At 44.0% G+C, this 26598-nt stretch overlaps 2 protein-coding genes across 9 annotated transcripts in view; one reads left to right on the forward strand and one right to left on the reverse strand.

Moving 5' to 3' along the window:
* Window positions 1-24568, forward strand: Prc1 (protein regulator of cytokinesis 1). 3 transcript variants are annotated; one of them, XM_036185559.1, is made up of 15 exons: window positions 1-202; window positions 5234-5366; window positions 5834-5956; window positions 9254-9487; window positions 9565-9735; window positions 12969-13118; window positions 13393-13540; window positions 14403-14539; window positions 16785-16880; window positions 17854-18000; window positions 18183-18293; window positions 19627-19737; window positions 21136-21312; window positions 21633-21674; window positions 23476-24568. In XM_036185559.1, exons 1-15 carry the CDS (start codon window positions 192-194, stop codon window positions 23545-23547), a joined length of 1863 nt encoding a protein of 620 aa, XP_036041452.1. In that variant the 5' UTR covers window positions 1-191; the 3' UTR covers window positions 23548-24568. The 3 variants fall into 3 exon arrangements, with proteins under 3 accessions (XP_036041452.1, XP_036041434.1, XP_036041443.1); XM_036185541.1 differs by lacking the exon at window positions 21633-21674; XM_036185550.1 differs by lacking the exon at window positions 21633-21674 and having other exon boundaries at window positions 21136-21235.
* Window positions 16576-26598, reverse strand: part of Rccd1 (RCC1 domain containing 1) — a 16553-nt gene continuing 6530 nt past the window's right edge. For 4 of the 6 annotated variants that reach the window (XM_036185588.1, XM_036185571.1, XM_036185595.1 and 1 more), the window contains exons 6-8: window positions 26328-26498; window positions 25588-25617; window positions 24976-25305 (exon numbers count right to left, since the gene is read on the reverse strand). In XM_036185588.1, the coding sequence (XP_036041481.1) occupies window positions 25154-25305; window positions 25588-25617; window positions 26328-26498 (353 nt within the window). In that variant the 3' untranslated portion in view covers window positions 24976-25153. Of the gene's footprint in view, window positions 18186-18875; window positions 19043-24975; window positions 25306-25587; window positions 25618-26327; window positions 26499-26598 lie in introns of those variants that run through there. The other 2 variants (XM_036185610.1, XM_036185604.1) reach the window with 2 other exon arrangements.

Below are 26598 nucleotides of genomic sequence, written 5' to 3' on the forward strand. Positions count from 1 at the left end.
TGAGTGGCGGAAACACCAGCCAATTGTCGGACGGCTCCGCCTCCGGCTGGGTTTGAATTCCGCGGGGTCCAACGGCTCGAGAGCAGAGACGAGACCCGGCTGGGAGCGAAGGCGTCCGCGGGTGGTTACTGTCCTCCGTCCCGCGTGGGGAGGTGGAGGGTCTCGAGTCTTGGCTGCCTGGAGCGTCCGCCATGAGGAGAAGGTGCGGGTCTCTTAGGGGAGGGAGCCTCTGTTGAGGTGCGGTCCGGTACAAGGTTCGAGAGCCTGCGTACGCCCGGGCTCAGGCCCCTGTGTCGGAGGCTGGGGGCCCGGGAGAGGAGCGGGGCCCGGGAGGGGAGCGGGGCCCGGCGGGTGAGCTGCGAGCGGGACAGCGCAGGGCGAGGCCCGGGAGGGTGCGTCTCAGGCCGGGGCGCGGCTGGCGGCCGAGCGCAGGTGCCAGCGAGACCCGCCGCTGCTGCAGCCTGGGGTGCCGGCCCCGCCGCCGCGTCTCAGGTGCAGCTTGTCACCCACCAGCCGCTCCGTGGAAAAGCTGAGCCTGCAGTGGTGTTGACTCCTCGGTTCTCAAAGGCCGGCATCTCGTTGATGGGGAGGCCGGAACAAGCAGATTGCCTTGAGTCTAACCTAGGCTACGTAGGAGGCCGGTTCAAAAAGCCGTGAAATTTTTAAATGTATTGTTTTTCTTCGCGTCTGCCCTTCGGTGTTAACCGTTTACTTGAATTGGAAGATGGCTTGATTTCCTTGTAAATTAAACTCAAATTACGGGTTGTTGTTGTTGTTGTTTTTTTTTTTCCCCCGATCGTTTTGAGATGCCCAGGTTCTGCTAGGGAGTGTCCAATTTGAAGTCGGACCAGAACTGACTCTTCGGGCAAGAGGCTGAATGCCCGTTTTCCCGCTTCTAAAATACTATCAGTGCGAACGAAGGGCTCTTGTGCTGAGGCTATACAAATGCCTTCTGAAAGTAGTGGGAAGGACTGTGAGATTTAGTGTTAGCTTGTAGTCACTGACTTCGTAATTTCTAAGAGCCTTGGTTACGTGATTATTGATTTTGATCATATTTTTTTACCTCTAGATACTTGACCTCAAGAGAATAGGAATAGAATGCAAACATTTAATAGATAGTATTGTGAATACAAATTCTGTATGAGGCTAAGGATTCCATATAATCTCATCTGAACATTATATTTAAGCTCTTCTGGGATTAAGATAATGGTGCTTTATGAAGACTATTAAAACCCTAAATGACATCTAAAGGAAACTGGTATTCAAAGTATATTTGGGTATGATGACCCTCACCTGGGTCCTGTCTCAAATTAGGAGGCCCAAACAGCTGGGTATGGTGGCACATATCTGTACTCCCACTATTCTTTAGGGAGGTAAAGGCAGGAGGTTCTAGTTCAAGGCCAGACTAACATATGAGACCCTGTCTTTCAAAGTGTGTGTGTGTTTTGGTATGGGTTGTTCAAGCATCTTCTGATTTTTTTGTTTGATTTTTTGTTTTAAAGATTTTATTCATTTATTATGTACACAGAAGAGGGTGCCAGATCTCATTACAGATGGTTGTGAGCCACCATGTGGTTGCTGGGAATTGAATTCAGGACCTCTGGAAGAGCAGTCAGTACTCTTAACCTCTGAGCCTTCTCTCCAGCCCTGATTTTTGTTTTTTTGAGACAGGATTTCTCTATAACTGCCCTGTCTGTCCTGGAACTCACTCTGAAGCCCAGGCTGGCCTCAAACTCTCAGAGATCCACCTGCCTCTGCTTCCCAAGTGCTGAGATTAAAGGTGTGCCACTTCACCCGGCATGATTTTTTTCTTTTTAAATTTCAAGGCAGGGTCTTCTTACTGAGATTACAGGAAGGCCATACCATAGCAAATACTTTGCATCTTTGGATTTGAGGTCCTCGAATTTATGTCTCAGATATTTCTTAAAAGATTTTTTTATTTTGTTATTTATTTATTTGGGGAGGCTTTTAAAACAGGGTCTCAGCTGTGCAGTGGTGGCGCATGCCTTTAATCCCAGCACTCGGGGAGGCAGAGGCAGGCAGATCTTTGTGAGTTCGAGGCCAGCCTGGTCTACAGAGCGAGATCCAGGAAAGGTGCAAAGCTGCACAGAGAAACCCTGTCTCGAAAAACAAACAAACAAAAAACAAAAAAACAACAGGGTCTCTACACAGCCCTGGCTGCCCTGGAACTCACTATGTAGACCAGGCTGTCCTCAAACACACAGAAATGCAACTGCCTCTGCCTTCAGGGTACTGGGATTAGAGGTGTGCACCATCACATGTGGCCCTTTTTTTTGGGAGGGAAGAGTCTTTTTAATTATGTGTACTTGTTTGTGTATGGATATTTGCACAGACTCAGGTACTCTGGAAGAGCAGGGTTTCTCTGTGTAGTCCTTCCTGGCTGTCCAAGAACTTGCTGTATAGACCAGCCTACCCTTGAACTCAGAGACCCACCTGCCTCTGCCTCCTGAGTGCTGGGACAGGATCTTATATATAACTCTGGATGGCCTGAGAGAGTCACCTGCCTCTGGGATTAAAGCTATGCTCCACCATGCCCAGTCCTCATTTCACATTTAATGAACTATTGTGAATGAAGGTCTGTCAATATGAAGATGATCCAGCTGTAGTGATGGGACTGGAGAGATGGCTCAGAGGTGACGAGCACTGGTTGTTCTTCTAGAAGACCTGAGTTTAATGTCTCCCCCCGCCCCCCAGACAGGGTTTCTCTGTGTAGTTTTGGTGCCTTTCCTGCAACTCGCTTTGGAGACCAGGCTGGCCTCAAACTCACAGAGATCTGGCTGGCTCTGCCTCCCAGTGCTGGGATTAAAGGCATGCACCACCACCGCCACCCCACCTGAGTTTAATTCTTAACACCCAGATGGCAGCTCACAATGTTTGTAACTCAAGTTCCAAGGGATTCAGTGTCCTCTTCTGACCACCTTAGGCACATATATACATGGTGCACAGACATACATGCAGACAAAACACACGTGCACATAAAAATAAATTAAAAAACATGTAGTGATGGTGTCTGACATGTTCATAGTTCTCCAGACAAGACTGTGACAGATGAAGGGAACTAGTTTGTAAAAATATGCAGCATCAGAAAATAAGCTGTATATGAGTAGAGTAGGGGACATTGTCCAGGGAAGATGCAGGAAGTTCTCTTGGCTGCATCCTGGAGGGGTTGATAGGTCGGATGATAAGGTAACTGAACTGTTTTCCTAAGAGTGTGAAGTCTCTGGGAGAAGTTGAACATGTTCTCAGAGGCTTGGATCAATTAATTTTTTTCATAGAAATCCAGCTGTCATGGAGATTGGCTAGTAGAGTGGACCTTTAAGACTAAGGAGAAAGTTTTTTGTTTCTTGTTTTTGTTTTTTAAGATTTATTTATTATGTATACAATGTTCTGCACATATATGTATGTATGTCTGCACACTAGAAGAGTGCACCAGATCTCATTCTAGATGGTTGTGAGCCAGCATGTGGATGCTGGGAATTGAACTCAGGACCTCTGGAAGAACAGCCAGTGCTCTTAACCTCTGAGTCATCTCTCCAGCCCCGGAGAAAGTTATTTTTAATGAGATGTTAATACCAGTTTGACATGGCTAGCTTTTTATTATCAAAGTGAAGTATAAAAGGCATGCTTCTTTAGGGAAGCTCCTTAGCTTCATAGAAATTGTATTAACTGCCTTAGTTATTAACATTTCTAAGATGGATGGAGTACTGTAAAATCTTTTCCTTTAAAAGAAATTACATGCTATGACTGGTGCTTCTGTGACCACTCACTATTTCTTTTATTGAGACAAGGTCTCTGTGCAGATCTGGCTGTCCTGTAGACCAGGCTGGCTTCAGATCCCCCTGCCTCTGCCTCCTGAGTGCTGGGATTAAAGGTATGTGCCACCTGGCTTTTTTTTTTTTTTTTTTTTTGACAGAGTAGCTCTTGCCTTGTACCCCAGATCCTCCGACCACTTTCAAACCAAACCAAACCAGGGTCTTTGTGTTGAGCCCTGGCTGTCCTAGAACTTGATATGTAGACCAGACGACCCTTGAGCTCCCTGTCCCAACTTAGCTTCCTAAGTGTTAGGATGGCAGGCATGTACCACCCAACATTTTTAAATGGGTGTACCAATGTGGACAGTATATCAGGAATATGAAAATTTGTTCTTTCTTACATATTTACCACCACGTGATGATGTGATGATATGTTTGTTTATAATGTACATTGGTATTTTGTTGTTGCATGTATGTCTGTGTGAGGGTACCAGATCTGGAACTGGACAGTTGTGAGCTGTCATGTGGGTACTGGGAATTGAACCTGGGTCCTCTGGAAGAGCAGCCCATGCTCTAAATTGCTGAGCCATCTCTCCAGCCTGTAATGATATCTTTTAGATTTATCCTTTCTTTGGGTCACTAGTTGTAATTGCAGAATCAAGCTGGGTGTTGTGCACATTTGTGATCCCAGCACTCCGGAGACTGAGAGAAGAATCTTAGGTTTAGGGCTACTTGAGGCTACATAAGTGAGACCTGTGTCAAGTCTTCCTTTGGTTGTCTTACCCAATCTTGGCCTGTGCTGGGAACTGAACATGGGACTGTACAGATGCTAGGCAAGCACTTGACCACTGAGCTACAGTCCAGCCCTTGTTTTTTTTTTTCCTTTTTGGTTTTGCAAGACACGGCTTCTCTGTATTGCCCTGCCTGTCCTGGAACTCACACTATAGATGAGGCTGGTATTGAACTCAGAGATCTGCCTGCCTCTCTGCCTCCTGAGTGCTGAGATTAAAGGCTCTCATTCTGTTTCCCAGGTTGGCCTCAGTCTTTCAAGTGCAGGCTTTATAGGCACAAGATAACATGCCCAATTCTTTGCCATCTGTTTTCAGGGGGCTTTTTACATGCAAGCTCTTATATTGGGAGTTTATTTTACTGATATTTTGTTTGACTTTTCTTTTATAAAAGGATTTCTGATTTTCAGTATTATACTGCCATACATAGAATCATGGATCAAAGTCATTAGGTCTTACCAAGAATGGATATTAATAATTTTGCTTCTTTGGCATTTAGAAGGCACGGAGAATAGCTATGCGCATATTATTAAACTAGTATGCTCTCACTGATTTTATTTTATTCTTAAGGCCACTGGGAAACTACTCAATTTAGCTCCTGAAAATAGTGCTTTAGTCTGGAGGCAGTGATGCTGGCTATTATAAGCAAAATGGTTTTACATTGATTTTCAGTGAAGTACTGGCAGAGGAGTCCATCGTATGCCTCCAGAAAGCTCTAACTCACCTTCGGGAAATATGGGAATTAATTGGGATTCCAGAGGAGCAGCGGTTACAGAGAACTGAAGTGGTGAAGAAACATATCAAGGTGAGTTCAGGGGTGCTGGTCTCTGCGGTAAGATGAGTAGGTAGGGGTGTTGCTGCCTTTTAGAGAGAGCAGACAGACTGATCTCTGGGGACTTGGAGAGGTCACTTAGTAGGCAAAGGCACCTGTAACTAACTCCATGACATAAGTCTGAAGGCCTGAGCTACATCACCAGAACCCATATAAGGTATCAGGGGAGAATTAAGGCATAAAGCTGTCTTCTCTCCACATTATTCTGTGGTTTGCATTCCTCAACCCCAGATCATGAGCACACATAATAATAAATAAAATAATAATAATATCTGGTTATTCATACTAGGATATCACAGGCTCTTCTTGGTTTTGTTTCTTTAAAGCCCTTTCTGCAAAATTTGAAATTATGGGAGTTTTGAGATGCTAGTTGGTTTTGTTGTGTTTTGTTTTTATTCCCAGTGGCTCCAAACCTTTACTAACTGTTTTCTCTCTTACAGGACCTTCTGGATAGGATGATTGCTGAAGAGGAGAGCCTGAGGGAAAGGCTTCTCAAGAGCATCTCCATCTGTCAGAAGGAACTGAGTACACTGTGCAGTGAGTTACAAGTGAAGCCATTTCAGGTGTGGCAGCACAGTGTGCTGGGGGTTGGTTGGGGTCAAGATGGAGGAGTACGTTTTTTAACTTAGGACTGGAAATGGAAGGCTTTCTTGGAGGAGGAGGAGGGATAGAGAGGAGAAATGTGAGAGATAGTTACCCTATTGATTGACATGGAACAGCTATTAGGTGATCAAAAACTTCTGCTGTATTTGAGTTTTATAAAGCTCATAATAATGTTTTAAGTTAACTTTCAGGAAAAGGTAGGCACAGATGATCTTTGAAAGAGGAGGGTAGGGGAACATTGAAGAAATGGGTTAATTGGTTAAAGTCCTTCCCTCATAGGCATGAGAACTGGAATTCAGTCCTCATAATACTTGCAAAAAAGCCAGATTGCCATGCAGGGATGGCTTACACCTTTAATCCCAGCATATATATGTTTTTGTTTTTGTTTTTCAAAATGGGGTTTCTCTGTGTAGCTTTGCGCCTCTCCTGGAACTTACTTGGTAGCCCAGGCTGGCCTCGAACTCACAGAGATCCGGCTGGCTCTGCCTCCCAAGTGCTGGGATTAAAGGCGTACGCCACTACCACCCAGCTACACAGCTATATTTACATTTACATCCTAATAAAGCCATCATAAATGTAAAAAAATTGTACAGTTCATACAATTCAATTACTGAAAATTGTAATTGGTTGTTGTACCCATGCACAAAACACATTAGCCTAGAGTTGGGCATCTCATACACAAATGTTCAACCTGTGGGTTAACACAAAATTGTAATCTTACCACTGTGGATGTAGTTCAGTGGTAGCAGATTTGACCAGCATGATGTCCTAGTTTTAATCCCTGGTATTGGCCAGAAATAAGAGATGGGGCCAACAGGATGGGTCAGCAGAATAATGACTTGTCATGTAAACGCCTGATGACCTGAGGTCAGCCCCCAGAGCTCACATGAGGATAAGCAGGAAGAATCGACTTCATAAAGCTGGCCTATGACTGTCATATGTATGTCATGGCCAAGTGTGTGTTCCCACTATACACAATGGTGACACATTTAAAAAACTATTTAGATTTTTTTGTTGTTATTTATTATATTTGTGTTTTAATTTTACACCTCAGCCATGGGTTCCCCTGTCCTTCCCCCTCCCGCCCCTGCCTTCCCTCCATCCCCTCCCCTCCATTCCCACCTCCTCTAAGACTCCTCTGGGGATTCATTTAAACCTGGTGCATTCAGTACAGGCAGGTCCAGTCCCCTCCTTCCAGGCTGAGCAAAGTGTCCCTGTGTAAGCCCAAGGTTCCAAACAGCCAGCTCATGTACTAAGGACAGGTCCTGGTCCCACTGCCTGGGTGCCTCACAAACAGTTCAAGCTATTCAATTGTCTCACTTATCCAGAGGCCCTGATCCAGTTGGGGACTCCCACAGCCCATAATTCAAGTGCTTCCATACAGTTGGCTATTTGTCCCTGTGCTTTTCCAATCTTGGTCTCAACAATTCACACTCTTACAGTCCCTCCTCTTTCTTGACAATTGGACTCCTGGAGCTCTACCTGGGGCCTGGCCAAGGATCTCTGCATCCACTTCCATCAGTTATTGGATGAGAGTTCCAGCACGACCATTAGGGTGTTTGGCCATCTGATCACCAGACCAGGTCAGATCAGGCTTTCTCTCGACCTTTGCCAGCAGTCTACAGAGGATGTATCATTGTGGATTTCTGGGGGCTTGTTTTTGGTTTTGGTTTTGTTTGTTTGTTTTTCGAGACAGGGTTTCTCTGTGTAGTTTTGGTGCCTCTCCTGGATCTCATTCTGTAGACTAGGCTGGCCTTGAACTCAGAAAGATCCGCCTGGCTCTGCCTCCTGAAGTGCTGAGATTAAAGGCGTGGCTACCACCACCCAGCTATTTAGATTTTTTTTTTTTAATTTATAAAGTTCTTAAAATATGAGAACTTTATTGTTTAATGGTGATGGTTTTTTGTTTTTTTTTGGGGGGGGTTGTTTGTTTTTTTGAGACAGGGTTTCTCTGTGTAACAGTCCTAGCTGTCCTGGAACTCGTTTTGTATAGACCAGGCTGGCCTCGAACCTACAGAAATTCACCTGGCTCCGCCTCCCAAGAGCTGAGATTAGAGGCATGTGCCATCATTGCCCCGGCAGATTTGTTTTTGTTTTTGTTTAATTTATTGTGGCTTTGTGGATGTGCACATGCCATTGGCCTGTAGAGGTCAGGGACAATTTGCTTGAGTTGGTTTTCTCCTTCTACCTTGTGGGTTCTGGGGATCAAACTCAGGTTGTCAGGCTTGGCAACAAGCCTTTACCCTCCAAGCCATCTTACAGCCCTGTTCTCAGGTGTGAACTGTAACTGTGTATGTCAGTGTTGTGCCACAGTGTCAAGAGGTTGTACACATTTGATGGTTGCTTGGTATGACAGTGAAGGCCTGTAATCTTAGCATGTGGAAACCTGAGCCAGGAAGATCTCAGGTTCAAGGCCAATGAGACCATCTCAAAAAAAAAGTTTTCATGGTTTGTGTAATTTGAGTACTGTAATGAAAGTGAAAAACAAGCAATATAGATTCTGCTGAGTACATACTGCTTTTGTCCCATTGTGAAGATGAAAATATCATGAAATCTGTTGCTGAGTTGAAAACTATCTGTGTTTAATACCACTGCACTGTACACTTAAGAATGTCAAAGATGGAGCCGGACGGTGGTGGCGCACGCCTTTAATCTCAGCACTCGGGAGGCAGAGGCCAGGACAAGCAGGGATACACAGAGAAACCCTGTCTTGAAAAACCAAACCAAACAAACAACCGTGAAAGATGGTACATAGGGTGATAACTTAGGAGTATTTTACCATTGGAAAAGGAAGTTGGGCATGGTGACCCATGCCTGTAATCAGCGCCTGACACAGAGGTGGCAGGATCAGGACTTTGAAGTCTTCCTTAGCCACATAGTACAAGTCAAGAGATACAAAAGGCCCTGTTTGCCTTCCCTGCTAGAAACCCTAGGTGATCGATCCTGTTTACATCATTTTCTGTTGGCCATAAGCTACCTGGGGGTGTTGGTTTGTTTGTTTTTTGTTTTGAGACAGGGTTTCTCTGTGTGATAGCCTTGGCCATCTTGAAACTCACTTTGTAGACCAGGCTGGCCTTGAACTCACAGATATCCCCCTGCCTCTGCCTCCGCCTCCCAAGTGCTAGTATTAAAGGTGTGTGCCACCACCCCTGGCTTAAACTGCCTTGTTTGTAAAAGTAAACATTTGTCATTCATGTTCTCTCCGAGTTTCCTTCCCATCCTTGGACCTTACAATACTCATATCTTATTTCACACAGGAAGAAAGAGACACAACTGTCTTGCAACTAGAAAAAGATTTGCGCACTCAAGTGGAACTGATGAGAAAACAGAAAAAGGAGAGAAAGCAGGAACTCAAGCTACTTCAAGAACAAGATCAGGAGCTCTGTGAAATTCTCTGTATGTCGCCATATGATGTGGACAGCACCTCTGTCCCCACCCTGGAAGAGCTGAACCTGTTCCGGCAACGCCTGGCAACTCTGAGGGAAACAAAGGTACGCTGCCTGCATTCATTCAACCTTAAAATTTCATTTGGCTTCTAGGCATCTTAAAATAATTTTGTTCATTTTAGGAATCTAGGCATGAGCAATTTGTCAACCTTAAGAAACAAATCATACTGTGTATGGAAGACTTAGAACACACTCCAGATACAAGCTTTGAAAGAGATGTAGTGTGTGAAGATGAAAGCGCCTTTTGTCTATCACTGGAGAACATTGCAACACTACAGAAGCTGCTGCAGCAGGTAGGATCTGGTCAGATTATGGTGTACCATCTCACTAGTAGTCATCAGTTTGAAAAACTAATAGCTCTTCTTTAGTCTTAAATAAGGTGCCAGTGTGAATTAAGAGAATAAGCAAAAGTGTGTGTGTGGGGGGAGGTGATCCACACCTTTAATCCCAACACTTGGGAGGCAAGGGAAGGCAGATCTCTGAGTTCAAGGTCTATGGAGAGAGGTCTAGGATAGCCAGGGCTACACAGAGAAACCCTATCTTGAAAATCGATAGAGAGAGAGAGAGACAGACAGACACACACACACACACGCGCACACACACACACACAGACGCGCGCGTGTGCACACACACACACACACACACACACACACACACGCACACGCACACACATACACGCGCACACACACAGAATAAGTGAAAACAAAGAACAATAGGTAATATATCTGGTTGGTGTGGGTGGGTGTGACAGAGAGCATGTGTCAAAGCTCAGCTGCAAGTGTCATTACTAGGAGCTATCACCTTAGTGAGACAAGTTCTCACTGGGACTAGTGCTCACTTATTAGCCAGGCTTCCAGCCATTGAGCCTTCCAGATCTGTCTCACCTTTCCTGTACTAAGATGTAAAGGTAGTTGGAAGTTGGACTTTCTTGTCGACTTTCTTGGGACTGCCAGCTTCCAAATAATAACACAGAGACTTAGTATTAATTGTGAAAGCTTGGCCTTTAGCTTATTTTTGTTCCTAACTAGCTCTTATAAATTAAATTAACCTATTTCTATTAATCTACATTCTGCCACATGGCTTTTTACCTCTCTTCCATTCTGTATGTCTGACTCCCTCCATGGCCCCCCTGGCGTCTCCCTCGTGCTTAGAGTCACCTTGAGTTTCTCTCTCTGCCCAGAAGTCCCACCTAACCTCTCCTGCCTAGCTATTGGCCATTCAGCTTTCTATTAAACCAATGAGGTGCCTTAGGCAGGCAAGATGAAACAGTGGCACATTTCCACACGGCAACGCCGAGATTACGAGCACACCCTACCAGGCAGGCAGCTTTGTGCGTGGGTCTGGGTTGACTCGGCTCTTGCTGCTTGAGTCGCAGCACTTTTGATGAAGCTCTGTCCCGGCTCCCGTTTCCTTTTTTAGTGGTAGAGACTGAACTCAAAACTTGTAGTCTCATGAATCCTAGACCCTAGACAATGAGTCCAAACCACATTTATGTGAAATAGAAATGTAATAATATTTCTTAGAATATTGCCAGAGGTGACAACTAATATTCATAAGGTCAACCCACCAGATGACTAACTCTGACGGAGGAACCTTGTCAAGGTTCCTTGCTTATGGGGCCACAGGATACTATGAATGCTGTTTTCCTCCCATGGCCTGTTGTGCCCAATCCACTTATTGGGCACAGTTATTTCTGTGGATTGACAGAAAGATTATTTCTTCTTACACTGTGTAGTTTGGGTGAATAAAATATACTTTCATAGGCAGGCCTTCATTCCATGGCTTCAAGACAATTACATACAATTAGCTGATTAAGACCTCAGAGCAAATTCAAAGTAGACTAGTTGCCCCTGCATATGAATTTGTAAGATAAACCTTCACAGGAAATGCACAAGAATGAATTCCCAGGTATCTAATTTTTGAACCAAGGTCAGGCATAAAGTAACCTTAGTAACAGTTCTTCAATTGCAGAAGTCTGGCTGATAACATTAAAGACAGAACTCCCTGTACAAATTCTCTCAGCAATTGACTCTCTGCCCCAACTCCTAACCTCATTTTTATGATACAAGACTCCGGGTTCAACCAACTAACTGTTTATGTTTAGGTCCTGAAATTTACACCAGTGACAGAATAGCAATTAATCAATTAACCAAGTCCAGAGAGAAATAGTTTTAATATCCAGCTAAACTGTGGGGAAGGATTTCACAATCGGCCAGGGATGCAGAGGATAATCTAACCTCTAACCTTGAATAAAGAGTCACAAGTTTCCTTCTTTGTGATCTGGGGTTGCACACAGGATAGGAAAATACATTTTTAGTTTTGGGACACTTTCAGTGTCACTCTCCATTGGGAAATGCCAAACACTAGGTGCTATGTGTCTCATGCCATTGCTTTACAGCCTGCTCACCAGGGAGCCTGGCTGACAGCTAAGTGTTGCCATGCTACTCATTCCCAGCTGTGCCGACTGCCTGGTCAGTGCACCATTCCAAGTCCTAGAGAAACCTCTCGTGTGTTATCAGCATGGCTCTGCTTCTTATCATTTACTCAAGAAATGTAATGTGACCCTCAAAATGTAACTCTTATGTTGTCTAAAGCCTTGTGTTGGGAATAGATATCGTTATGTAAAGACATAAAGGAGAAAGATTTCAAGAGGGAAGTAATTTCAAGATGGAATAATAAGGTATCATCAGAATGCATGTGTTTTTTCCTACCCCTCAGATAGAAAAGTTTAGTTCTCGCCCACACTGGATTTTTTTTTGCCAACCCTAGCTGTGGTTTGGAACAGGTTCTCTAAAATATTAGAGAATATTCTGCAACAGAATATTAAATTGAAATTTCATATGAAACTGCATTGGCCATTTTAATTATCCTAATGTTTAATAATAATAAAAAAATTAAAATTTGAATCCTGAGCTGGGCATGGTGGCACATGCCTTTAAACCCAGCAATCAGGAGGGAGAAGCATGAATCTTTGTGAATTCTAGGCCAGCCAGGGCTGCATAATGAGGTTGTCTTAAAACACAACCAACAATGGGCTGGAGAGATGGCTCAGAGGTTAAGAGCATTGACTGTACTTCCAGAGGACCTGAATTCAATTCCCAGCAACCACATGGTGGCTCACAACCATTGATAATGAGACCTGATGCCCTCTTCTGGTGTGCAGGCATACATGCAGAACACTATACATAATAAATAGAACTTAAAAACAAAACAAAACCACAAGAAGTCAATATTTGAATCCTGTTATAGGTCTGATACCCAAGGCACTGACAGCCTTACAGTGTGTGTGTAGATGGCATGAGCACATGTCTCTTAGCATTCAACGTAAATGAATATACCTAAACTATAATCCCAGCACTCAGGAAGTGAAGTCAAAGCCAGCCTGTGCTACATAGAGGAGATATGAATATGTATATATATAGATCTCATAAAAATGCTTTCTTTTCTCATGGGTCCAGACGTTTTCCTGAGAGACCAGAAGCTAGCCTTTGTATTTTGCTGTAACTACTGCTTTTCTCTGCTCCAGCTGGAAGTGAAAAAATCAAAAAATGAGGCAGAGTGCGAGGGACTCCGTGCTCAAATCCGAGAGCTCTGGGATAGGTTACAAATACCTGAAGAGGAGAAAGAACCTGTGGCTGCAATTATGACTGGGTCAAAAGCCAAAGTCAGGAATGCGGTAAGACAACCAATGGGTGTTGGGGAAATAGTGCTCTCTGAGCATTCTGGGTCCAGTCTAATGTCCTTACTACTTATGTCTTGGGCCAGCAAAGACAAGTTCTATTTAGGTACATTTTGAGGGCATATTCCTTCGATTTCTGGCTTTTGTAATGTTATAAAGAGTGTTGTCGATTTACTTCTATACCTTCATCTTGTAATTTTATTTAAACATGGAAAGGTAAACAAGTAAATATGAAGGTGTGTCTAAATATCACCTTTGTCTTTTCTTTCAGCTGCAGTTAGAATTGGATCGGTTAGAAGAACTGAAAATGCAAAACATAAAGCAAGTGATTGAGACCATTCGAGTGGAGCTGGCTCAGTTCTGGGACCAGTGCTTCTATAGCCAGGAGCAGAGACAGGCTTTTGCCCCGTACTATTGTGGTTAGTACAGAGGTGATGCTCTTCATGTGGCTGCCTCACATGAAGGTCTTTTCTAAGCTTAGCCACTCACCAGGAAGTTGTGTATTCCTACTTCTGAGCAGATAGAGCCAAGCCTTAAAATATTACCTCACTTAGTTTTCACGACTCAAGAAAAGGGCGCTAAAGCACAAAGTTGAGCAGCTGAACCCAGAGACATAACAGCTAAATGCTTGAGCTTTTGTCTGAACTTGGGGAGTCAAGAAGAGTTTCAGGCTGTCTTAAACTGAGCAGAGAGGTGAAAGTATCCTAATAAAAAATAGATCTTTAGGTAGTTTGTGTGTCAGTTGGCTGTGCAAGGCATAAAGGAAGAGTATGGAAAAAAGAGACAAGGCCGGGCGCTGGTGGTGCACACTTTTAATCCCAGCACTCAGGAGGCAGAGGCAGGTGGATCTCTGTTCGAGGCCAGCCTAGGCTACAGAGCGAGATCCAGGACAGCCAGGGCTACCCAGAGGAACCCTGTCTCAAAAAAAAAAAAAAAGAGAGAGAGAGACAATACATTTTGGAGAAATGTGCATTGATTTGGACTGTTTTAGTCCACCCCAGCTACTGTGGTTGGCTTTTATACCTCTCTTTTCTTTTTTAAGGTTTATTTTTATTTTATTTACTCCTATGCCATTTTATTATAAGGTAGAAAAATTACTGTTCTTCAGGTTTTTCTGACCCCCTCCTCAACCATAAAATTATTTTGTTACTTCATAACTGTTATTGACCCCAAGGCATCAAGACCCACAGGTTGAGAACCACTGCACTAAAGGCATTTGTTTAAAAAAAAAAAAAAAAATCCAAAACCATAAAAGCTCATTACTGAACTTTTCTGTTGCAGATGACTACACCGAAAACCTGCTTCATCTTCATGACGCCGAGGTTATACGGTTAAGAAACTATTATGAAGTGCATAAGGAACTATTTGAAGGTGTCCAGAAATGGGAAGAGAGCTGGAAACTCTTCCTAGAGTTCGAGGTAACATCTGTATTTCTCTAGAGTGAAATAAACCATCAGGAAAGCACGTCAGGAGTGGTAGCCCCTCCCTGTAATCCTGGTGCTTGGAAGCTGAAGGATTGTCATGGCTCCACCCTGGCCTGGGCTTCACGATGAAAGAAGGAAAGCGCATTACAAACCAAGAAGTCAGACCCTCAGGTAGAGAAAAGTGTGAGGCCTACATACAGCTAGTTCCTCTGGTAATCTCACTTCCGCTTGAGAGAGAATCATGAACAGAAATGAAGACGTAGAGTCCCTGGTTGACACACCTACATTTTTAAGAGAGGGAATAAGAGGCCAGTGCCCCTGCAGCTATTACTATTTGTAGGTTGTACCAGTCAGGCACGGTGTCAAGAATACTACTGATCACCTGCCCTAGTTTGTTTTTGTTTGTTTTTTTTAAAGATTGATTTATTTATTATGTATGCAGTGCTCTGCCTGTGTGCCAGAAGAGGGCGCCAGATCTCATTGTGAACCACCATGTGAGTGCTGGGAATTGAACTCAGGACCTCTGAAAGAGCAGTTGGTGCTCTTAACCTCTGAGCCATCCCTCCAGCCCACCTGCCCCTAGTAGCACATCTAATTTATGTTATATTCTCATTACTGTGTATATGTTAGAAAATAACAAGAATGAAAAGTTAAAAAGAATAGTTTTTTTTTTTTCTTTTGATGATGCTGAGGGTCTTAGGCATGTTCTACCATTCAGCTACATCCCCAGCCCAACATTTGGCATTTTCTGACAATGCTGGGGATTAACCCAGGCCTTCCCCTCTGCTAGCTGTAAGTGCAGAAGTTAGTGGGCAAGTAAAGGCACCACACTAATTCATGAGTGCAGGCCTCCCTGCACCCCTCCACATATTCTCTATTCCATTCCATTTTAACTTAAAAAAAAAAAAAAAAAGTCTCACTCTGTAGCTCTAGACAGCTTAGAACTCAGAGATCTGCCTGCTCCCTGAGTGCTGGAAATAAAGGCTTGTAACAGCCCGCCCAGCTTACAACTCTGTCATCTCACATTCAAACAGAGAGCACTTGGTACTTTTATTTTTTAAATTATAAGGTAACAGATGGGAGGGGGCACACCAGGCCTTCCCCCGCCCAAGGATCTACCAGCAATGGTTACTGAGGGAGGGAGACTTTTCTTAAGTAGTGTAGCTACTGGAGAGTTGCCCCTGCTCCTGCAAATAACCCTTCACCTATGACCCTGTGAGCAGCCCTCATTGGAAGCTCTTTGGTTACCCCCTCAAAAACAAGTAGGGGGCAGTTGGCAGGAGGACAGGAGTCGTCGGCAGCATTGGGAAGGTGACGAGAGAGGAAGAGGTTGCATACGAACAAAACACATCACATGCATGCATGGAACACATGCATGGAACTCAGCCAGGGAGCAGCGGTGGCACACACCTTTAATTCCAGCACTTGGGCAGGTGGATTTGAGTTCAAGGCCAGCCTGATGTACAGAGTGGGTTCCAGGACAGACAACTAGGGCTAGAGTTACCCAGAAATGCTGTCTTGAAAGAAAGGAAGGAAGGAAAAGAAAGGAGAAAAGAAACTCACAATTATGTATAATTAAGACATGCTAAGAAGTTTTTTGTTTTTTTTTAAGGAAATGCTAGTTTTCCTGATTCCCCACTGGATGACCTTATATATGGCAGGGAGTGCCCATGACCTAGAAAATTAATGGTTCTCACTGTTGAGTAAACACGAATGCAAAACTTATAAACTTCTTTAACATATGCATCTGATGGGGAGGAATCTTAGCAGAAGTAATTGGTATCTAGGATAGGTTTCTGGTGTGTTACATGGGATATGTGTGTGTAATGTTCATGTGTTGGGAAGGAGCACATATGTACATGTGCAAGCCAGAGATTATTATCAGGTGTCTTCAATTGCTCCTCTTTCTTTTGAAACAAGGTTTCACTGTTTAGCTCTGGCTGCCCTGGAACTCACTGTGCAGACCAGGCTGGCCTTGAAATTACAGAGAACTGTCTGCCTCTGCCTCCCGAGTGCTGGCTTCTACCTTATTTCTTGAGATAAGATCTCACTGAACTTGGAGCTCATCAATTAGATTAGAGAGGATCCTTCTGTCCAACAGCCCTGAGCACTGGGATTAGAGGCATGCACTACCACATGTTGATTTTCCCCATAGGTGCTGGGGTTCTGGACCCTAGTCCTCCACTCTGCTGGGTTGCCTCCCCAGCCTCTAGGTTTGACTCTGATGTATTGTTCACAGAGAAAAGCTTCCGACCCAAGTCGGTTTACAAACCGAGGGGGAAATCTTCTCAAAGAAGAAAAGGAGCGGGCGAGGCTCCAGAAAGCACTCCCTAAGGTAATTCTGGCTGTGAGGCCGTGCTCTTCCCTTCCAACCTAGGAGGACAGTCAGTGTGTGGTGGGCCTTTATTTAGTGTAGCAACTGAGCATCAGAGTCTGAGCTGTCTAAGGCTGCCACAACTAAATACCAGAGACTAGTTGGCTTAAAACAGAAATGTATGTTTATACTTCTGCATGGTAGAAGTATGAGCTCAAGGTGTCTTTGAAAGATAGGGTTGGATCTCTCCTGACATCTGTACTAGACTATAGATGGCCATCCTTTGCTCCTGTGTCTTCACATGGTCTTTCCTCTGGGTCTCTGTCCTATTGGATTAGGTCCTACCCTGATGACCTTATTTGAACCCATTTACCTTCTTAAAGATGCTCCAGATAATAACAGTGAGGTGTAGGTACTAGGGTGTATTATTCACAGTAAGTAACAATTGTGTCTACAGCATAAGGCAAACTTTACAAAGTGCTGTGCACCTTATTGTCTTGTTTAGTAATGGAACTAAATAGCTTTGACTTTTGCCAGATACTGTTCAATGGTGTTTCATTTATTCATATCATTGTCCAGTATCCCTATAGGTTAATATTATTTCCATGTGTAGAGAGGAGGGGACTGAGATAAGTTCAACTTACCCTCCTTTACTGCTAGTTAAGAGGCTAACTCCACAGTGAAACCCTGATAGTGTGTGTACTTCCATAGTCTTGTTCATAATACACCCTGTCTAGATAATGTTGATATTCCCAGTGCTGCTTCTAACTTTAGGCATCAAGACCAATATTTTCAGACTGGGTCCTTGCTTTTTTTCCTTTTTGGTGTCTATCTAAATGGACTCTAGTCTTTGCTTTCCATTTATTCCAACCTATATTCATGGGGGTTCAGCTGTCAGAAGGTTAATGACACTGGGAAAGAGTCTTTCTTTAGGATAATTACTTCACTTGAGTAAAGATTTGAAGTAAATAACATGTCCTTGTTTCCGGGCCAGCTGGAAGAGGAGCTGAAAGCCCGGATTGACAAGTGGGAACAAGAGCAATCAATGGCATTTGTGGTGAACGGGCAGAAATTCACGGAGTACATTACAGAACAGTGGGAATTACATCGGTTGGAGAAAGAACGAGTCAAACAGGAAAGAGTAAGTTGTGCACACAAATTAGGAGAAGATGACAGCAATTAGTGGTCCTGCACGCACTCTTCCAGGGGTCAGGGTTTATTGAAGAGGAGGTGGATTGCAGCAGCTCCTCCTACTGCAGCCTGCAGATTTTTATTGGGGTTTCTGGTTCTGCTTTCTCATGGGCATATCATTGTTTCACTCAGCAACTAAAGAACAAGAAACAGACAGAGACAGAGATGCTGTATGGTAGTGCTCCCCGGACACCTAGCAAGAGACCAGGAGTGACTCCCAGCAAGCCTGGCAAAGTACGCAAGGTAAATCTATCTTCTAGCTATTGCTGTTCAAGAGGGTGTAGGGAAGCTAGAGTGCTTTGCTTTTTATCCTGCTTTGTCCTGCTAAGAAGGTAAAAGCGTTTATTTCTAGGCTGGTCTATTTGAGAGGGTATGGGAAACATTTAGAGTAGCAGCTTATAGTGACAAAGAGTGGCCAGTTGTGTGCCAGGTATTAAGACTTTGGATGAATAAACCCCTGGTGGCTGATAACTGCCAGTTTTCAGTCATCATCCAAAGCTAGGCAGTAATGGCACACACCTTTAATCTCAGCATTCTGGAGGCAGAGGCAGGCAAATCTCTGAGTGGAGGCCAGCCTGGTCTACAGAGTGAGTTGTAGGGTAGCCAGGGCTACACAAGAACCCTGTCTCAGAATATTTTTTAAAAAGTTCATCATCCTGTAATTTTAACAGGTAGTCACAGTACTAGATTAAAGATACCTTCCATGCTTTTAATAAATGCCTCTTGGAATGCTGGGTGGAATTACAGGTTTGAGCCACTACACCCAGCATGCTAAGCATTTTTAAAAAGTAAGTAGAGCATATATGCAAGGCCCTCGGCTCAATCTTTACCATTAAAAAAATTTGCAGCTTTATTTAGTATAATAAGCATGCAGTACATAAAATGTGCACTTTAACATGTTTTGACAAACATACACTATGGAGCTGTCACTATAGTGAAGATAAAACACACATCCATGGCCCCAAAGGTTCCTGGTGCCCCTTTGCTAGGATCTGAGGATGGAGGAAGAGAATACAGTCAGGAGTTTACTCTGTCACAATGTTGCATTTTCTAACATCTTATACAAATAGAATCATGCAGTCAGTATATGTTGCAAGGTTTCTTTCATTTATCATTTCGTTCATCTATGTTGTATATATTAATAAGTGATTCCTTTTTATTTGGGCAGTATTCTATTTTGTGCATATATAATAATCTGCTTGTCCAGTCACCTGTCAAGGGATATTTATTTCTAGCTTGGGCTGTTAACAGATAAAACTGCCATAAACATGTATAAGTCTTCATATGGATATATGCTTTCATTTCTCTTGGGTAAAATGTTTGGGTCAGATGGTACATGTCTTGTGCCATAAATAGTTATATATTATATATAAAGTTTGTAGTTCCATCTGGTAGGTCTAAATAGGTTTTGAAACATTTCTTCAAGTTCCTTAAAGCTGTGCAGTATTATGCACAGCCAACATTACTGTGGAAGCTCCTTCCTGGACACTTGATGCTCACTTTCCTACAGGGTAGAGCTGAGTTGTTGGAAAGGCTGGTGTTGTTAACCTCCCATCAATAAAGTATCTGTTTTTAGATGAACACCACCACCATGTCCAGTGCTACACCCAATAGCAGCATTCGGCCTGTCTTTGGTGGAACGATGTACCGTTCACCTGTATCCCGACTACCTCCTTCTGGTAGCAAGGTTAGTATATTCTGTACAAGCATATCCCTGTTGCTATGTGTTTTCCTAGAGGAGGGTCCTCCTCGGCCTAGTCTTAAGATCACAGTTTGGTGATCATTATGATTCTGAGAGTCAGGCCAGAGTCATTAGACCAGGGCTTTTGTTTTCTTTAGACAGGGCTTCTCTGGCTGTCCTAGAACTCACTCTATAGACCAGGTTGGCCTTGAATTCAGAGATTTGCCTGCCTCTGCCTCCAGAGTGCTAGGACTAAAGGTGTGCGCCATCACCGCCTGGCAATAGCTTGATTTACAATCATTAACGTTGACTATAATTAGAAATAGACAGTACAAGATTACAGAAGTAAGTTTAGGGAACTTCCACTTGTTGGAAATTCTGCCCTAATTCCAAGCTAAAGTTCAGTAATGATTTTTTTAAAAAATGAAATTCAAGTCAGCATCTCGGCAGTTAAAATAAAAAATTCTAACAATACACTCTAAGGACATATTCATTTGATACTTGAGTGAAGGAATTATGATAGGAAAATATTAAAAGTTTGTTTTCTATAATTAAACCATCATGTTCCTGTAACAGCAGAGCTCTATGTAAAGATCCTGCTGCAGTTTATGCTGTAAGTGGTCTTGAACAGCACTGTTCAGACAGCATTTGTTGGCATAGTGTGGTATGACATGCCAATTCCCTGCGTGTGTTGTGTTCAGAACAAGGGCTGCAGTGAAGTGGGACACTACACAAGTATCTGATGCTGGAAACACCTCAGGTTCATGAGACATTGATTCTGAATCAGCCTTGGGTCACACGCATTCAAAACATTTGATTACAGAATTTTTCATGACTCCACATTCAGTTATGTGACCTCATGTGGGTCATGACCCACTGTTTAAGAGCTGGGCATTAGATAATGGTCAAAGATGAGGGACAGTCATCAGCCCTACTGACAGCATGGGAAGGATTGGGTGGGCTGTTAGGTGGTTTCTGGATAACTAGACCCACTGAGAAGTAGGAACTTTGCTAAGAAGTCTAATTCACACTGGGAGCTAGGGGGTTAACCGGTCAGTAGTCAAACACAGCTTGTGTTCAACAGGCCATGGCTTTGGTGGCCAGCAGTTTTCAAAAGCTAAAACTGCATGTTGTGTTTTGAGACAGGGTCTCTTCATGTAGCTCTGGCTGTCCTGGAACTCACTAGGTAGACCAGGATCTCAGAGATCCACCTGCTTCTGTTGGGATTAAGGTGTACACCACCACACCTGACTTAACTACACCATTTTAAAGCCAGAAATGTAGGATTATAGGGATGAGTAATATAAAAAAATGCAGCATCGGGTTTTGTGTGAGTACATCGTTCTAGGGTCTATCACCCTAGAATGTTATTTATCATAACATGGCTATCTTTCTTCTCTGCAGTCAGTAGTCACTTCTATGTGTTCTGGAAAGAAAACACCTAGAGCTGCCCGGCTCAGGGCCAACAAGGAGAACATGGAGCTCAATGGCAGCATCCTGAGCGGTGGGTACTCTGGCTCGACCCCCCTCCAGCACAACTGCAGCATTAAGTCTGTTGCCAGCACCTATTCTGAGTTTTCGGTAATTCGCCTTTTCTGATATCTACCAGTCTCTGGGGAGCACACAGTTGGCAGAGCGGGTATCTTCCCAAGGGCATCCAGGATATTCAGTCAGGACAGTAGCCTGAAGGCTGAGAATCCCTTTCCTGCCTTGATCATGGTAGGGTGTGGGTGGCTTAAGGGGGTAGACAGGAAGTTGATGTCAGCAACTAGACATTTGACCTGGATCTTGTGCGTAAGCTGTACCATTCATTCCCTGGCTGCAGGAGGTAACCTGCTAATGACTGCCCTGGTGCTCTCTTGGTGGAGTTCTTGGTAATTGTCTTAATTCTTTGTTCTTAGAAGGACCCGTCCCTCTCTGACAGCTCCGCTGTTGGGCTTCAGGTCTGTATGGCAACCCCTGCATGTCCCACGTCCCCTTTCCAAACTGATCTGTCGTCTGCTGGCTTCATTCCCATCTGGGCACAGTACTACACTAACCCATAATCTCAGCTGTATCAACATAGAACCTTAAATAAAAACCAAACCAAACCAACAGTAAGCCCCCCCCCCAAAAAAAAAGGCAAGAATTCCTATTACAGGCTTCAGAAATAAGTATCTGGTTTCTATGTCCAGTAGACTGACATGCTGGCTAACAAGAAAGAAAACATGTTCAGACTTGAATTGGATTCTCAGCCCCACCTATAATTATCTACATACATATATATGTATGTATATATGATGTACCTGTTTACAAAAACCAATTTAAAAAGAATGCCTGGCCCCACCCCACTTGTGATATCAAAGGTCTAGAATGTGCTAGAAAGAGTAAAGCCCCCCAAATGGGGATGGGAACCCCAGCTGTGTGCTGCTTAGACTGAGGCTCTTGGCCTGTGTGCTGGTTATTTCCTGGAGTATATACCTTACTAACCCACAGGGCTGAGTCGTCCCTGTCTGTCTACGTAGGCTGGCCTCTGCTCACTTCCTCACCTCTACTTCTACCAGTGAGCTGCTAATGTGTGTCAAGACTGAAATGCCCTTCTCACTACAACGGTCTTTACCTTCTGTCATCCTGCTAACTGCTACAATGCCTTTCCCTTAACCATCTGTTTTCTCTTCCCTCAGTATCTCACCAATGAGAGGTGAAGGCTGCCCCTCAACCCTTTGGGGGACACCAAATTAAAGCTGGGACTGGGCTGGAGAGATGACTCAGAGGTTAAGAGCACCAACTGCTCTTCCAGAGGTCCTGAGTTCAATTCCCAGCACCCACATGGTGGCTCACAACCATCTGTAATGAGATCTGGCGCCCTCTTCTGTGCACATAATAAATCAGTCTTAAAGCTGGGACTGCCTCCTTAGTGCCACAGGGAAGGGGAATGAGACCTAAAATGAGCAGGGCCACTTTGGAATGTTGAAACTCTTCATGTTCTGGCCCTTCTTCCCAGTGACCTGGGTGGTGGTATTTCTATCAGGAGAAATGGGTATATGGAACTCTTGGCTGATTGCTGAACAACAGATCCAGCTTTCCTTTTTTTGCTTGCTCAGCCAAAGCCCATTTTGAGGCTCAAATGTACCTTCACATTCATCCACCTCTAGCTAAGCCTGGAGGGTTTCTTCTGCATCAGCAGCTATGGTTGATAGACTCCATGGGGCAGCACCAAAACCACTCACTCAGCTGAGCTGACTAACCCGTTTTCCTCGGTGACCATTCCGTTATCTCGTGTTCTGTCCTTTGCTTCTCCACCATGTACTCCAGCATGAGATCAAATCACCAGCAGGTTACAAAGCCCTCAGCCCCCGGGATTGGTAGATAAATGGTCTGGCCCTCCTTTTACAAAGGGATCAAGAAACCAAAGCTTAGCATGTGCAAGGCCCTGGGGTTCTTTCTATCCCCAACAGGGAGAGGAAAAAAACAAAAAACAATTGTTTCTTGCTTGGCTAAAAACTACACAAGTAACTGAAATAAGGGTTTCTCTTCAAGTTCTAAGATTGGACTGGTTGAGGCTAAGAGCGGGGCCTATGTGCACGTGTGCTGGGCCATGACTAACAGAATGGTGCTCAGAGTTTCTCAGTCTGTTCCAAGCACAGCTGTGCTAGGAGCTCTTGAGGAACACTGCCCTGGGGGCTTTGTTTGTGCTAACCTTAACACATTTGAGTGAAGGGGCATACACTAGTGTTCTCTCTGATGTTGTTTGTCTTTCAACAGCGAGAACTTTCAAAGGCTTCCAGATCTGATGCTACTTCTCGAATCCTCAATTCAACCAACATCCAGTCCTGAGAATCCTTGACCAGTTAGCCAGCTGTGGCTTCCTATGCCTAGACTGGACTGACTGACTTGACTACACAGGGGTGACTATAGTTTTTCTGCAGTGTAGGTATGTTTGAAACAGCCTTGGGCAGGTTCTGTGTGAACCTAACTTAAGATGGAATACAACAGATGAAAAGCCTTCATAGGTGCAGTAGGTCCACAGAGACACCTAAAGTCTAGTTATGACTGTCAAGTACAAATTTAACATCGGGTACCTACTTTTTTTTCTCTACCCCATAATTCTACTTAAAGAGTGATCAAGGGTCTGTCTTATTACATTACTGTATTGAAAAATGAGAAAATGATTGTGCCCAGCCTTGGGGTATGAGACAAGCAATTCTGGCTTGTAGACTTGGAATTAGCAAAAAAAAAAAAACAAAAAACAAAAAAAAAAAAGCAAACAATTTTTGTTGTTGTTTAGGGACATTCAATTAATGCTGTAGCTATGGTAGCTTTGATTTTACCCAGAGGCCTGTGCCCCTCGCTCCGCACTATGAGGATTTCTTGTGTTCCAGCATTTGAGACAGCTTGACCTGCTGCCAAAGAGTAACAGTACGAGTTGTTTATGTAGTGCAATCTGTTTATGAAGTGTGTGTGTGAACACACATGCTTGTCTGACCTGTTGAGTTCCTCCAGTCTCCATCCTGTGCTGCTGCTCACTGTGCCTAGTTCTGTTATTCCTTAGAGTTGACAACCACATGAAGAGGCTGGGGCGGGGGGGGGGGGGGCATTTTGTCATGGACGTCAGCAGCTTTGCACATCTAACAGGAAGTGTTCCTGAAGTCACATCCAGAAGATCACTACTCTTCCCAAAGCACTATTATTTATTCTCTGCCTGTGCTAATTCTGTCAACACATTAAATGACTCTTCAAACTTGGTCTGTGTTAGCATGCTGTCTGTTTACTCAAATATATATGTTCTCCTTTTAAATATATTAAAATAAAGTGTATATAGTTACCTTTCCAAAACTACATGTTGTTTTTTCACCAAATAAATGGTTGTTTGGTCTATTGATTAACTAAAAAACACTAAAGAGTGTTTGTTTCTCATTTGGGTAAAATACCATTTTATTCACATATTTTCATGTTTTGGTATTTTCTCATTTTGCAAAACTATTAAAGCTTCTGGGATTAGAGTAAAAAGCTCAGATGCTTGTCTAGCACATAAGACCTTCTATGAGGTTTTGTTTTTTGTTTTAAATCCCTGGCACAGCAAAAAAACATTTATATATACATTCAACTCTTCCATACATGCTTCGTAATATTTGTCTTTATCTTGGGAATTTTTTTATTTTTATTTTTTGGCTTTTTGAGACAGGGTTTCTCTGTGTAGTTTTGGTACCTGTCCTGGATCTTGCTCTGTAGATGAGGCTGGCCTTGAACTCACAGAAATCCACTTGGCTCTTCCAAGTGCTGAGATCAAAGGCATGCGCCACTGCTGCCTGGCTACTTGAAGATCTTTTTAAAGTCATGTACCTTTAATTCAAGGCAGGGGGATCTGTGACCTTGTCTCTAAACCTAATGTTTGCATGTGTCTATGACAGCTCATCCTCATCCAGGGACCATCAGTGGCATATCAGCTTTCCTCTCTCTCCATTGCATACACATAGGTATTCCAGGGTCCACAGGTGACGGCCCTTACTTGGAGTTGGTTTTCTGCGAAGTATTCCACACGGCAGGGTCGGTCCAAGCTGCTGCTGTCCTTGTGGCCAAGCTGTCCATACTTACCTAAAAGAAAATGAGCCCCTTTCTCTGCCAGCCCAGACTGCTGTGTAGGGCTACACCCACCAACCTGCTGAGGACTGGCTCCCCTAGGCTTCCCTGCTTCCTATGTCTGCTGTCTGGCCTCGGCGCCTCTGTCTGTCCCCATCCAAGAGAGACATGCTTTTCAGTCCTCTTCCCGCTCATCAGGCTGAAGCTCCACCCCACTAGTTTGTGTGGCTTTTGTCCCCTGCTTTATAGCTCAGGTTCTTCTTCCCCTTGGAAGAATCACAAAATCTTTTTACTTACCCCAGCCCCAGGTATAAAGTTCTCCTGTTCCTGCAACCAAAGAGACAGTAAGGAGCTGCGCTGCTGTTCTGTTACTGCCGAGAACATCTTGGTCTGCACAAGCCATTGACGACATGTGTAATCTGATACGTGCAACTGCTAGCGCACTGGGGTAGTTAAGGGCCCAGGTAAAAACACTTCACTTCTAAATATCAACGACTGGCCTCGGTGCATGCAGTCACACTAGACTGGGCAGGTTTCCTTCTAGAAGGAAGAACCTATTGGGTCTGTGGCTGTAGAGCTGTTAAAGATACACAAGTAACCTTTTTTTTTTTTTTTTTTTTAAGTTGGTGGATAGTTTTAAACAGTCCTACTATATAGTCCCAATCTTCCTACCTCAGCCCAAGGATTAGGATTTACAAGTGTGTGCCACCATGCCCAGCATGAAAGTGAGGGAGATGATCATAAAGTTATATATCAAAAAATGCTATAATATGGGCATTTTGTTAAAAATGAAGCTCAGTAATTGGCTTGCTTAGCACGAGACGCCCTAGATCCAATCCCCAGCATACAGAGAGTGCAGTGGCATGAATCTATAGTGCCATCTACTCTAAAGCCTGAGAGAACAGCTTGAGCCCAGGAGTCTGAGACAAGCCTGCATAATAAAGTGAACGATGGGCAAGGCAAAGTTTTGTTTTTTTGCAGCCCCCAGCTAAAGAATGAGATGGAGTACTGCTCCACCCCGAGCCTGTCCCACTCACGTGTCACCACAGCTGTGTGTCGGGATCCGCAGCTGGCCTTGACGGCATCTGAGCCCATGGGAAGATCCAGTAGAGCTGGGAAGGGCTGGATGGCTATGAAGGAGGCAGGGGCTCCACCGTCAGCCATAGCTGCTTCCTCTCCTTTGAGACAATCTTCGTTCAATTCTGCAGCTTTAGAATGGTATAATGTTTAGCACTCGGGGCATGGAGTGCCCCCATCCACACACTGCATCTTCCTACAGTAGCTCTATTAAACACTTCTCTAGTCCGG

Source organism: Onychomys torridus, chromosome 1, assembly GCF_903995425.1.
Source record: "Onychomys torridus chromosome 1, mOncTor1.1, whole genome shotgun sequence".
In the NCBI taxonomy this organism is placed as follows: domain Eukaryota; kingdom Metazoa; phylum Chordata; class Mammalia; order Rodentia; family Cricetidae; genus Onychomys; species Onychomys torridus.